Source organism: Desmodus rotundus, chromosome 1, assembly GCF_022682495.2.
Source record: "Desmodus rotundus isolate HL8 chromosome 1, HLdesRot8A.1, whole genome shotgun sequence".
NCBI classification, from domain to species: Eukaryota; Metazoa; Chordata; class Mammalia; order Chiroptera; family Phyllostomidae; genus Desmodus; species Desmodus rotundus.
The window spans coordinates 205,728,292-205,740,284 of NC_071387.1; the positions used below are offsets into that span (position 1 = coordinate 205,728,292).

Here is an 11,993-nt window from a genome sequence, read left to right on the forward strand (position 1 = left end):
ATTTGGGGAGGTATCAAGGTTGAACATGGATATTTAACATCATTTTCTTTTTTTTGTCCCCCCCCAATAGGTCTTCCTTTGTTAGTTGCTGTGAGTTAATTCCCTCAATGAAACTTAAGAACTGTTGGGCCCTGGCTGGTGGGGTTCAGTGGACTGAGCACCGGCCTGGGAGCCAGAAGGTTGCCGGGTCAATTCCCCGTCAGGGCACATGCCTGGGTTGCAGGCTGAGAAGCAACCCATTGATGTTTCTCTCACACACTGATGCTTCTCTGCCTTTCCGTCTTTCCCCCTTCTAGGCTCTCTAAAGATAAATAATAAAATCTTTCAAAAACGGAAAAAAATCGAAGAGCCGTTGGTAAATCTGGGCATCGCTGACGACAGAATGTTCAAACCTAACACTGAGGCCATGCCTGAGGAACTGGCTCTGAGGCCAGCGCGGCTGCTGCGCTTGCCAGTTCACAGCCCTCCCGCCAGCCCTGAAGACCTGTGACCAGGCGGCCCGCTGAGCAGCTGAAACTCGACAGAAGAGAAGCCAGGAGAAGTTTAGGTAAGCGTAAGCCTTCCAGTTTCTTACCTCACATTCTTTTCAATCCACTTAGAGGCCGACAGTAGGTATCAGGACAAACAGAGCGGCTCTATGTTCCTAAAATCCCAGGCATTTCCGGACACCTGAAGAGCTGGCTAGGACGATGTTCAACCAGCGTGGCACGAGCAATTTTAACACATGCAATACCTCACTATTTAGTCAGAGGCAATGACCTCTTTTCCCTTAGACTGTCAAAAAAATGACAACAGCCAACACAACAACAGCCGTCTGGTGTGAATGATTCAAAGTCACACCTGTTTTTTCGTCACATTGACAAAACATGTATTTTTTCGTGTGCCGCAGAACTTCCGTGATCAGTCCATGTGCGCCAGGAGATGAAAAGGGTGGGAAACTGCTGGGCTACAAAATCCTGGGGTCCAGTAACAACCCAGAACAAACTGGAAAGGCCGTCAAATGAGACGCTAGGTGGCAAACACATCGATCTATCTGCTCTCACAACCGCCCACACATTCCAAGTGTGAGTGCTCACTTCTCTGAGACTTAGAACACTAAGGGCTCTATTTATGTTCATTTCCTACTCGTTTTTGGTCAGTCTCACATGACCTTAAATCCAGGGCTGTCTATTTTCCCCTCCGAAAATAGCAGCAATGTAGCAGTGACAGTATGCTAGGATCACAATGAAACTGCATGAAAAACAATCCAGGCATTAGATTTTCAAGGAATAAAGGTGTAAATTATTGAAAATTTTATATACAAGCAGAAATGTTAAAACAAGACAGGGTGCCTTGTGATTTGTTTTTTTTTTTAAAGGACTCATTCATAAGGCAAGAAAATTCTCCCATCTTTTTTTTGCCCTACTCCAATAATGCTGTATGATTCAACATTTGGGAGAAAAGATTGTGGTCTTTTCAATACATTGTTAATTTCAGGTCCTATAAAACAGAAAGGGGTGGGAAAGGTAGGGTGCTCACAGAGCCTTCCTCACGAACGCTCAAAGCTCCTCCCCGCCGCCTGCTCCGGGCCTGGGCCACACAGGTCAATGTGCGGTCTGGCCCCAACCCCGGGTCCCTGCGGACAGGAGTTTTACACAACACACACCCAAGAGCTCCCGTGAACCACCAAGAGTTAACCAGTGTGCAGGCAGGTGAACATAAACCTGCCCTCCCTCAAGGAGCAGCTGCCACCCTTGGGCTTCAAGGAAGCTACCTAAGGACCACTGCATGCTACATGCTGTATCAGCCAACCTACCTGTTGATAGATTAGTTCCACAAGTTCTTGCAAAGCATCATCAGTTGTAACCCAGGTATTCAGGGTCTCTGCAAACTGTTCAATGTCAGTTTCAAAACTGCCAGGCTGCTCTGTAAGATGATTCAAAAAATCCTGAACGTATTCTGATAGAGTGGGATAATCCTCACAACCATCCTCATAGGAGTCCTACAAAGTTAAAAAAAAAAAAAAGTTTTAATCCATGCAACTGGCTAAAATAAACACAAGGCAGCTTTAAGTTCAGATGTCTCTAGCACCAATTTTTTTTTTTAACTGATATGAGTTTCCAACTTACTGATGCATTCATTGGTTGATTCTCATATGTGCCCCGACAAGGGATCAAACCCACAACCTTGGCATATTGCGAAAATGCTCTGGTCAACCGAGCTACCAGCTCAGGGCCCACAAATAATTTTTTAAAGGATCCTTCATATGATAAAATGTGTTATTTTCTTCAATAAAATTAAGTCCAGTGAACTATTCTTCTTCCTTGTCCAATGGCCAGTGTTATAACAGAGGGTTCCATCTAGTTGGGTAGGGAACTGTCTGCTCATCCCTGGTGGATTTACAAGATGGCTGAGAAATCAGGCTTAAGCCAATGTTTTGCTATCATACCGATATCAAAATTAAGATTTTAATCTATTTATGGATACAGTAAGACCCAGGATTTACAGTGGGAGGGGAGGAGGGGCCAGGGATACAGAACTGAGAATGGCCACACGTAGCTAACTGACCAGGCCAGGAGGATTCACTATACCATTCTCCATTCTCTGGTAGGTATTTGACAATTTCCAATTGGAAAAAGTAAGTTTGTCATCTATCTGTTAATCCCCAAGCACAGGGAAACACATACAGTTAAGTGACTACAAAATTTCATCACAGTGTACAGTGCCGTATCCAGGTTTCAAGCCAACCTTGAGTAGTAGTTTCCAACTAATATATCTACCACTATCACCTTTGGAAGTTCCCAACCTTGTAATGAATGGCAAGAGGCCGAGCAGGTGAGCGTTCCCAAAGGAAGCAGATGAGAACACCAGCTCACAATCTCGACGTGTGGACCCCACCCAAAGCGTTCTGAAGTGTACTCGACAGTTACGCTCTCACAGCAGCCATGCTGCTTGATGAAATTTGCCCCTTTCCAAAAGGAGTCAAATGAGAAACCAGTATGAAAGAATCAGAATTACGACTACAGAAAGGGTTAAGTTCTAAGACAGGGAGTGTGCACAAAGAAAAAAACCTCACCTTTCTGTCAAAATTCCCCTTAAGAAAGCAAGCTCCTTTCTGGAGATGGATAATCTTGGTAGAAAGACTGACCCAAAAAACTGTTTCTCCAGTGCTGATGCTGACCACCACTCTGAGGCCATGATGCTTAATTTTTATTTATCTCTAGACACTAAGCTGATACGTAACATGTCACGAGGCACTCAGGAAATCCTAGCAGACGCACGTGCCTAGGTCATGCTCACACAGTGTTCACTGGGAAGAGCAGGCAAACTCACACATCACGTATTTGTCTGGTCACACACACACACAACCGAATCCAAGTTAAGCGACCCATTAAATCAATGTTGATGCAATTCAAATTCATGAATCACAAACAGATGTGTGACTGAGGATTACCAGTAAATGAGTTAAGAGAGTTAATGAGTAAATTTGCCTGGACCAGTGACTAGCACAAAGTAAGGGACTAAGTGTTCAATAAATAAATTTTTTAACTTCTAGTTAAAGATCGAAACATATGCCAGATGGAACTGCCTTGCTGTCATACCTAAAAGGGCTAAAGAGTAAAAAGCAGAATGATAAGAAACTGCTTCTTGGAACCTGGGATGATACTGTAACTGACCAGTTCATCACCGGCACCAGCTGCACGCATGTTGCCCATTCAGACCCATCTGGGCGGGGACTACTCTCAGCACGGGCAGTACTGCCACGCCACGAACAAAGGAGACAAAATCCTCCTCCATGGGCCTGATATTCCGTGATGGGGGGCATTATTCAGATATCGAGATATACTATGAAAAAAAAAAAAAAGGTCAGGGAAGGGTCCTAAAGAGGCAACACATAGACTGAAAGAGAAAGAGGCCCCGAGGAGATAGGTGCATGCCTGACACCTCTGAGAAAGAAAGGCCAGACACAGAAACTGAGGACGGGGTGGTAGCTAACGACCAGTAAGACACACAGGGAGATCGTGGAGGGTGCGGGAAGCATGCTCAGAAGCCTGCCTCGAAAGGCTGGGGAGGGGGGCGGGAAACCTAGGGTGGGGCTGTTGGGTCAGGCGCAGCCTGTAAGGACCATGTCGCTTATGCACAATCACAGGGCCAGAACTGAGCGCAGAACAACACCTGTCTTTCACCCACTATGCTGTACAAATAACCAACAAAGAAGCTCAAAAGCCAACTTCAGTATAAGTGCAAAGATACTCAGCACCAAAAATTCATTTGACAATCTATCAGCAAGGAAGTAGTCAAATACATTACCTTATATCTCTACATATGGAGTATCACATAGCCACCGAAGGAAACAAGATTTACATATAGCTATACAAACATACCACCAATATAGCGTTAAATGAGAAGAGAACAGAGAACCATATTTTAGTACAATTAATTTTTTTTAAAAGAGACTTTATAGATAATGAACTTCTAGAAAGATAAACAAGGGACAATAGTAGTGACCTATAAAGAATTGTTTGTTATAAATACCCTTTATTATGAAATTGTGAAAGTAGTCACACATTATAAATACATACGTTAAATAATATATGTAATGTTAACCACATACATGTGGGAACTTTACAATTAAAAACCAAGTTAAGCTTTTGCTACATGGTTTTACAGACCTGTAGTATCCTACTATTACTGATAATGAAAGGCAGCAAGTCCACAGGTCCCCGCTGAAGGTATTAATTTCCTACTGGTTTCTATCAAATGTCATTCATTGTGGCAAAATATGAGTAGTTTAGATCGTTAATTTTAGTCTTTTTTTTTAAATAGGCAAAATTCACTTTTAAGAAAATTTGAGCCCTGGTGTGGCTCAGCTGATTGGAGCATTGTTCCCCATAGACTGAAAGGTCGCAGGTTCGATTCCCAGCCAGGGCACATATGAGAAGGCAGCCAATCCATGTTTCTGTTTTTTTCTCTCTCCCTCCCTCTCTACGTGTCCCCCCACCCCCACCCTTTCTTCTCTTTCCCTAAAAGCAATGAAAAAATGCCCTCGGGCAAGGATTAAAAACAGGAAAAAAATGAATTCTGAAGATGAAAGCAGAACTTCTCTGAATACAGCAGAATGGGAGCCGGAGCCTATTGTTTTGAGCTCAAGGAGGCAGGTACTCGGAACAAACCAGACTCCGCCATGTGTGAACCAGAGCTTGTGTTAGTTCTCCGGGACCAGATTTTGTAGCCAGATTTCTGCAGTTTCCAGTGTGGACCGAAATGGCTTCCAAACTGAGGGATATTTAGGTTTTATTTGTTTTTCTTAGAAAGAACTCTGTGACAAGCGATTAGGAGGGTTATCGGCTAGAAAACTCATCCCCTCAAAGCAGGTACTGTGAATACCCTGTTGGAATGAGAACAGCATCCAAAGCGTGGGAACAAAAGGCGGACGAGCAGACCCGTAGATGCTGGAATCATCACGACCACAGCCGACCCCTGCACGCAGGTCTGACAGCACAGGTCCACCTATATGCAGCTATTATTATTTTTTTTTTTTTCGATAAGTAGCTGTTCTGTTTTCAACCTGCAGTTGGACGTCCAGGGATGTAGAGGGTTGACTGTATGCGTTGTTCTACGCCATTTTTTATAGGGCATGTGAGCATCCACGGGTTTTGGTATCCACGTGGGTCCTGGAACCAATCCCCCACAGATACTGAGGGACCACTAAATTTTGGGGGGGTCAGAAGTTATACATGGAATTGCAGCTGTGCCGGGGCCAGCATCCATACCCCTCATGTTGTTCAAGGGTCACCTGTACTTTAGCCAGCAGGACTGCAATGTGCAGGACATACCGCCACGGTGGCAGCCTGAGCAGCTAGTCAGAACATAAAAACATCGGGAGAGGTTTGCCGAAGATGAATTCTGCTTTATATTTGAGTTTGGATGTGAGATCCTTATGAAGAGGTCAAAAGAAACGGAAACAAGCCGTGGAGTTCAGAGGAAAAATTAGATTTCGGAGTTATCAGCAGACAGGTAGGTCGTGGTCAGAGGAGCTAATGAAATGGAAAGAGGACCCACCGAGACTGAGGAAGGAAGGAGCTGCAGGGTGGGAAACGGAGAAAGGACACTGGCCAACGAGAAGAGGTGCTCATAACACCAAAGGCGGCAGAGAGTTTCACAGGCTGAGATCTGAGAGAATGCCGGCCAGAGTCGTGGGAGTGCAGGAGACCATGCACAGAGAGGGAAAGTGAAGGTAAACGTTATTACCTTAAATGTGCAGTTCTCACAGAAGAAAGAGGGACCTGTGAAAGACTGAAAACGTGCCCTTGAAACCCGGCACAGGACCCAGCCCACTGTGATGTGCTGAGCCTTACAGACAGATCGTCCTGTGGTCAACCAAGCCTAGGCTGAGGGTTGAGAGGACCACAGCTTTTAAAGCCGAGAGCATCAGGAGCTGTCCCCACAAGAGTATCAGTGCAACTAGGGGGCTCCGTGTGCAGAGGTCTGAACAGTCAGTCGGTGAGATGCAGCACCAACCGAGAATAACTAACGTTATGTTTCGGAGAACATTACTACTGAAAGGCAGAAGAGAGCTGGGCAGTAACTTGAAAGTGCGTGTTCTTAGAAAAAAGCTGGCATTTGTGTGTGTGTGTGTGTGTGTGTGTGTGTGTATGGGGGGGATTTTGTCTCGTAATAAATTCTCCATGAATTCCTATGTGGAATTTTTGGTTCTTGTAAAGGAACTGTGGTTAACTGTTCAAGATGTAATCATTTCTCTGAGCAGCAGCAATGGCCAGGGAGCGGGATCAGACACTCGCTGGTAAGAAGGCAGAGAGAGCAGGAAATTCTAGCAGTGGGTTGAGAAGGACTGACAATAAAAGGGCCTAGGGTTTTGGAAAGGTTAAGAAAGCACAGCGAAACCCTATCATACTGGCTTGTAGAAAAAGCACGCTTTCTTGAAAGCGGACTCGGGTCGAGGACACCAAGCAACAGATGTGCGTGTCCAATGAAAGGAGACTCAAGGAGTTTCTGGAGACCAAGCCTGCAGACCATCAGAACAGAGGCTCCACAAACGTAGGGACTTTTGTCCCCTTTGTTCTCTGCTGTACCCCTAGTACTTGACTTGGGGTAAATATTCAAGTACTGTTGAATGAGTGAGTGAGTGTAGCTAACTTTGGATTATGGTTCCTGTAAGGAGAAGTTTCCCTCACAGCAAGACCTCATCCTAAGACTCAGGGGACTAGGGGATTGTAAAAAAACACTTGGCCTTGCAGATAGTTAAGGGTAAAGGCCAGAGACTATACCAGGGCAGGGCCGCAAACTTGAGTGCTGATAAAATCCAGGTGTACGACAAATAAATGAAGTGAGCCAGGGAGCAAATTAGGACTCACACACTCCATCTAAAGGGACTGCCTCTGTTTTACCAGAGTAATAGTTCAGTATGACCGATCTTACGATTTCAAGAGAAACCAGAAAATTCAGATGGGCACTATCTAATTTAAGTGTTGGTAACTTAATAAAGATCTTTTTTTAAATAAAGATTTTATTTATTTACTTATTTTCAGAGAGAGGAGAGGAGAGGGAGAGAGGGAGGGAGAGAAACATTAGTGTGCGACAGAAACATCTATTGGCTGCCTCTCACACACCCCCAACCAGGAACACGGCAACCCAGGCCCGAGCCACGGCTGGGATTCAAACTGGCGACCTTCTAGTTTGTAGGCCGGTGCTCGTTCCAGAGCCACACCACCCAGGGCTAAAAATCCTTTCAAGAAATAAAAAACAGGACCAAAGGCAGCACACCTGCAGGCCACACGTGAGCCCCAGGCTGCCAACCTGCAGTCCATACTGGAGAACTGGGGAGGGCAGCCGCGTTAGAGGTTACTGAGGAATGCCTAATGGTGACAGTACGTGGACTGACAGCTCAACACGCTGCTCCACGGCCAGCCCAGGAGTCACCTGAACTGTGTGAAACTGAAAACCCCTCCCATCATGAAGCAGCTCAGCCAACAGGGCGTCACTAACAGACAGGGAACTCCGTGCCGTCAGAAGGTAAGCACCCTTAAGAGTTTACTCAACTACTCACAGCTCTCCAGCGGTTCCTTTCGTCCCTGGGCCAAATACAATCTTCTGGGGAGAACTCAGGCCGCTTTCAACTTCTACTTTACAGGACTGATAGCTTCTTTCAACCAAATAAATGGCTCTGTCTGCTATGCCTATGTTTTTCCCCTCCCTCCAGCCCCAAAGCTTTTTCCTAGTATGTGGAGTTTCTAAAGCATGGAGTACAGCTTTTCCATACTTCCTCTCAAATATGGAAGCAAACCAAAAAATAAAAAGGTAACAAAAAAGATGTGCCACCATTAGTTATTGGGTAAATACAAACTGAAATCACAACTAGATACCACACTAAAATGGCTCAACTTAAAAAACAGAAAATGCTAAGTGCGACCAAGCTAGTGGAGCACCTGGCAATCACTCTCCACGCGACCACAGGAGCCGTCTCCGGAAAACCAGCAGGCAGTCTCTGCCGAAGCCGGGGACCCGAGGTCCCAGCCATTCCATTCCTCGGTATACGCCACACAGAAGCAAGGGGGAATGTCCACCAAGACATGGCTAAGAAGAGCGGCCCTATGCCTAACAGCCCCGAAGTGGAAGCTTCCCCAACGTCCAAGAGACAAGCGGCACTGTGGTCAGTCAGTCACACAGCGGAGGAAGCCACCTCCGAGAGTAAGTCATCTCCAGTCACCTGCCCAACACGGATGAACTCTGATGCTGAATGGAAGCGAGAAACAGCAGGCGACGGAGGCGGCTTTGGGGATGTCGATAACGTTCCTTTTCTTGACTTGGACATGGGGTGCCTGGGTGGTGAAGCTCCGGGCCAGCCTCTGTGTTCACCATTGCACGTGTTGTGTGCCAGTAAAGCTGGGAGGACGGGAAAGGCAGGACTAACGCTCAACTATTAATCATTTCAGCCCAGAATGGTTCCTGCCCCACTTATCTGCAACTAATTACCGTGCATTTACTTAGCGGAACAAATTCCTTTCTATCCACCCTAATTGTGCTGGTTTGTCTTGGTATTGAAGGAAAATGCGACCAATTTAAAAAATTCTTCACAGAGGTCAATCGGAAAGTTTGTAGGAGTCGTTTATACCTACCTAAACACTTTATCGAAAACCCCTGCCCACTGCTGCACAAAAGGAGTTAATTAGAACCAGAAACACTTCTATTTTAACCTAAGAGCCCAGACGTGTACTTCTCAACATTCAAAAACCTACACAAATCAGTTAGCCTCAAAACCACTTTGATTTACCTTAAATCTACCAGTGAAGATTCCACTATCTTGCTAAACTCAGATGAAAATCAGCTTTGTCAGGCCCCTATTCTTTAGGCTGTCCCTGAAGTCTGGACAGAAATCTTTGTTCTACAAATTGAAGGTGGGCGGTCCTTGCTACATCAAGTTCTATCAGCCCGGAGAGACTGCAGATGCGGAGAACACAGCAGTGAACAGAACGGATAAGCAAGTCTACTCCCGAGCTTACACTGATTCCCTGAATGTAACTGCAAAACACGCTCCTGAATCAGTTTTGGTTCCTCTTGAGTTCAATGAATTCGGGGTTTTATGTGCAGTACAGAAAGCAGCAGCAAGCTCTGACTGACGGAGTAATAACCACATTATCCAGTCACATTAGCCTAGAGTTGTGATAAAGGGCGTACTCACTGCGTAATTAGAATAACCTGAAGGGTAAAATTCAGGGGCGTTCGCAGACAGCTTGGACATTAACACGGGAGCCACGACCACCTGGGGTTTAGCCATCGCCGACTCCGAGTTCTGCTGGGAAATACTGTCCTGGACTCTCTCTTGTTCTGAGGAAGGAAAAAAAAAAGGGGGACGTTAGATGCATTCATACCTTTGTTTAATAACTTACCGTGCAGCGAAAAGCCCGTGGAGAAGGACTGGTGTTTAAGTTATACAAGAGCTAAGACAGATGCAGAGAGCCTGCAAAAAGGAACAATGGACTTGCCCTCGCTCATTTAGGGACACACTTGCTTCCTCCACGGGTGCTCGAGGGCTGCTCCCTTTCCAAAGGAGTCGTGAGGAAAAGGTGGTTGCTCACCCAAGATGTCCCCTCGGAGGGCTGGGGAAGGGGCGGCGATTTGTTACTTCCTCCCCGGGCCGCCGCACTCGCGGCCCGCGCGCGGCCCCTCCCCCGCGGGGCGCACAAAGGAGCCCCGCAGCCACCTTCCGGACCCGCGCGGGCCGTCCCCACCAGGAACCCCGGGCCCTCGGGCTGCTCTCGGGGGCGGGGCAAGAGGGCACAGCGCGCGCGGGGGCCCCGGAGGGCCGGGGCCCGGGGCGGCGCGGCTCCGTACCTGGGGGCGGCGCGGGCCGCGGCGGCCGCGGGGGGCCGGCGGGGAGCTCGCACTGGGCCCCTGGCGGCGGGGCCGTCCTGGGCTGGCGCAGCGGCGGCGGCTGCAGGAAGCCCGGGGCTTTGGGCTGCGGCGGCGGCGGCGGCGGGTGCCCCGTCCGCTCCGCAGGCCCCGCTCCGTTCGGGAAACCGCCGCCCTCAGGCCCGCCCCCTCCGCGGCCCAGGCCCCGGCCGCGGCCCCGACCAGCACCTGGGGCCCGGTCGAAACCGTCCGACATGCTCCGCCTGCTCCTCCGGAGCCGCGGCGCCGCGCTGCTCTGCGCTGAGGGGGAGGACGCGGGGAGGCGCCACGGGCCGCGCGCTCACTCGGGCCGCATGGAACGGCGGCCGGCCGGCCCTGCTCGGTCCTCCGCGCCGCGGGAGAAGCGGACGGCAGCTGCAACACCCGCCGCCCGAGCGCCCGCCTTCGCCGCTGCCCGCCGCTCGCCGACTCGCCCCTGAAGCCCGCTACCCCGCCTCCGGCGCTGCGGGGCCCCGGCGGGTCACAGCGGCCCCCCGCGGCCCGGAGGCCCCCGGCGCGTCCGGCGCGGCCACACCGCTCGCGACGGAACAGCAGCCGCGACCCAGCAGGACCCGCGGCAGGCGGCGTCTCGGCCCCCGCCGTCCTGCCCGCCGCGGGGGCCGGGCACGGGGACTGGGTCGCTTACCCTAGGCGGGCCCGACCTACGCCGAAGAGAAGCGCGAGGCTGACGGTTGATGCCGGGAAAATAAAGACGCGGGGGGAGGGGCGTGTGGCCGGCGCCCGGCTCGCGGACGCGCAGCTCGGTGGGCGCGCAGGTGTGTGGCTCACGGGTGGGCTGCTCGGCGGCCCGCCGTCCGCAGCCCGGCCCGGGGGAACCGCCCGTGGGGGAAGCTCCGCCACCTGCTTCGTTCGTGGCTGGGGCGGGAGCAGAAAGAGCCAAGATACGGCCCCCCTCCTGTTCAATTCACTGCAGCCATTTAACTCTAGATCACACCTATTGGGCCCACGCTTCAGTCTCTTCCTTTTTACCTTCCCTTCTGGAAATGTTAAGGAAATACACTACCTTGGGATGAAACTGCTCTGTGTTTCATCTTCTACCAGGGTTGTACAATAAATACGTAGTGCAAGCCACAAATGCAAGCCACTTACGTAATTATGCGTTTTCTAGAAGCCACATTAAATGAGTGAAAAGAAACAGGTGAAATGAATTAATAATGTATTTTTTACTTAACCGACTATATTCAAAATGGTGTCATTTCAACAGGTAATAAGTACAAAATATTAATGAGATTTTTACACTAATCAAAATCCAATGTATTTTTACACTTTCTGCACCTCAGTTGCGATTAGGCACATTTTAAAAAATAGTCAACAGGTGGCTAGTGGCTACGGCGTTGCACAACAGATTTCTACAGACTTCATGTGTAGATCACTTTTTTGGTCAGGTCTGACTGTGTTAAAGCCAAATGAAGGGTGCAGAACGTCTCCACAAACTGATTGCAACCCTGTATTTTAAGCAGGGCTTAACGTTTTTCCATCTTTATCTTGAGAATCATTTCAATTAAGAACAAAAACTCATGTTGACCTTTTTCTCCTTGCTAGTACAGAAAACATTGACATCTTCACCTAAAGGAATGAGAAGA

At 48.7% G+C, this 11,993-nt stretch overlaps 1 protein-coding gene across 4 annotated transcripts in view; it reads right to left on the reverse strand.

Moving 5' to 3' along the window:
- The window catches only part of PAIP1 (poly(A) binding protein interacting protein 1), a 28,103-nt gene extending 16,933 nt beyond the window's left edge, over positions 1 to 11,170 (reverse strand). For 2 of the 4 annotated variants that reach the window (XM_053914716.2, XM_053914715.2), the window contains exons 1-3: positions 10,333 to 10,744; positions 9,680 to 9,825; positions 1,796 to 1,981 (exon numbers count right to left, since the gene is read on the reverse strand). In XM_053914716.2, coding sequence (XP_053770691.1) covers positions 1,796 to 1,981; positions 9,680 to 9,825; positions 10,333 to 10,606 — 606 coding nt within the window. In that variant the 5' untranslated portion in view covers positions 10,607 to 10,744. Of the gene's footprint in view, positions 1 to 1,795; positions 1,982 to 9,679; positions 9,826 to 10,332; positions 10,745 to 11,035 lie in introns of those variants that run through there. The other 2 variants (XM_053914727.2, XM_053914721.2) reach the window with 2 other exon arrangements.
- Positions 11,171 to 11,993: the final 823 nt, after the last annotated feature.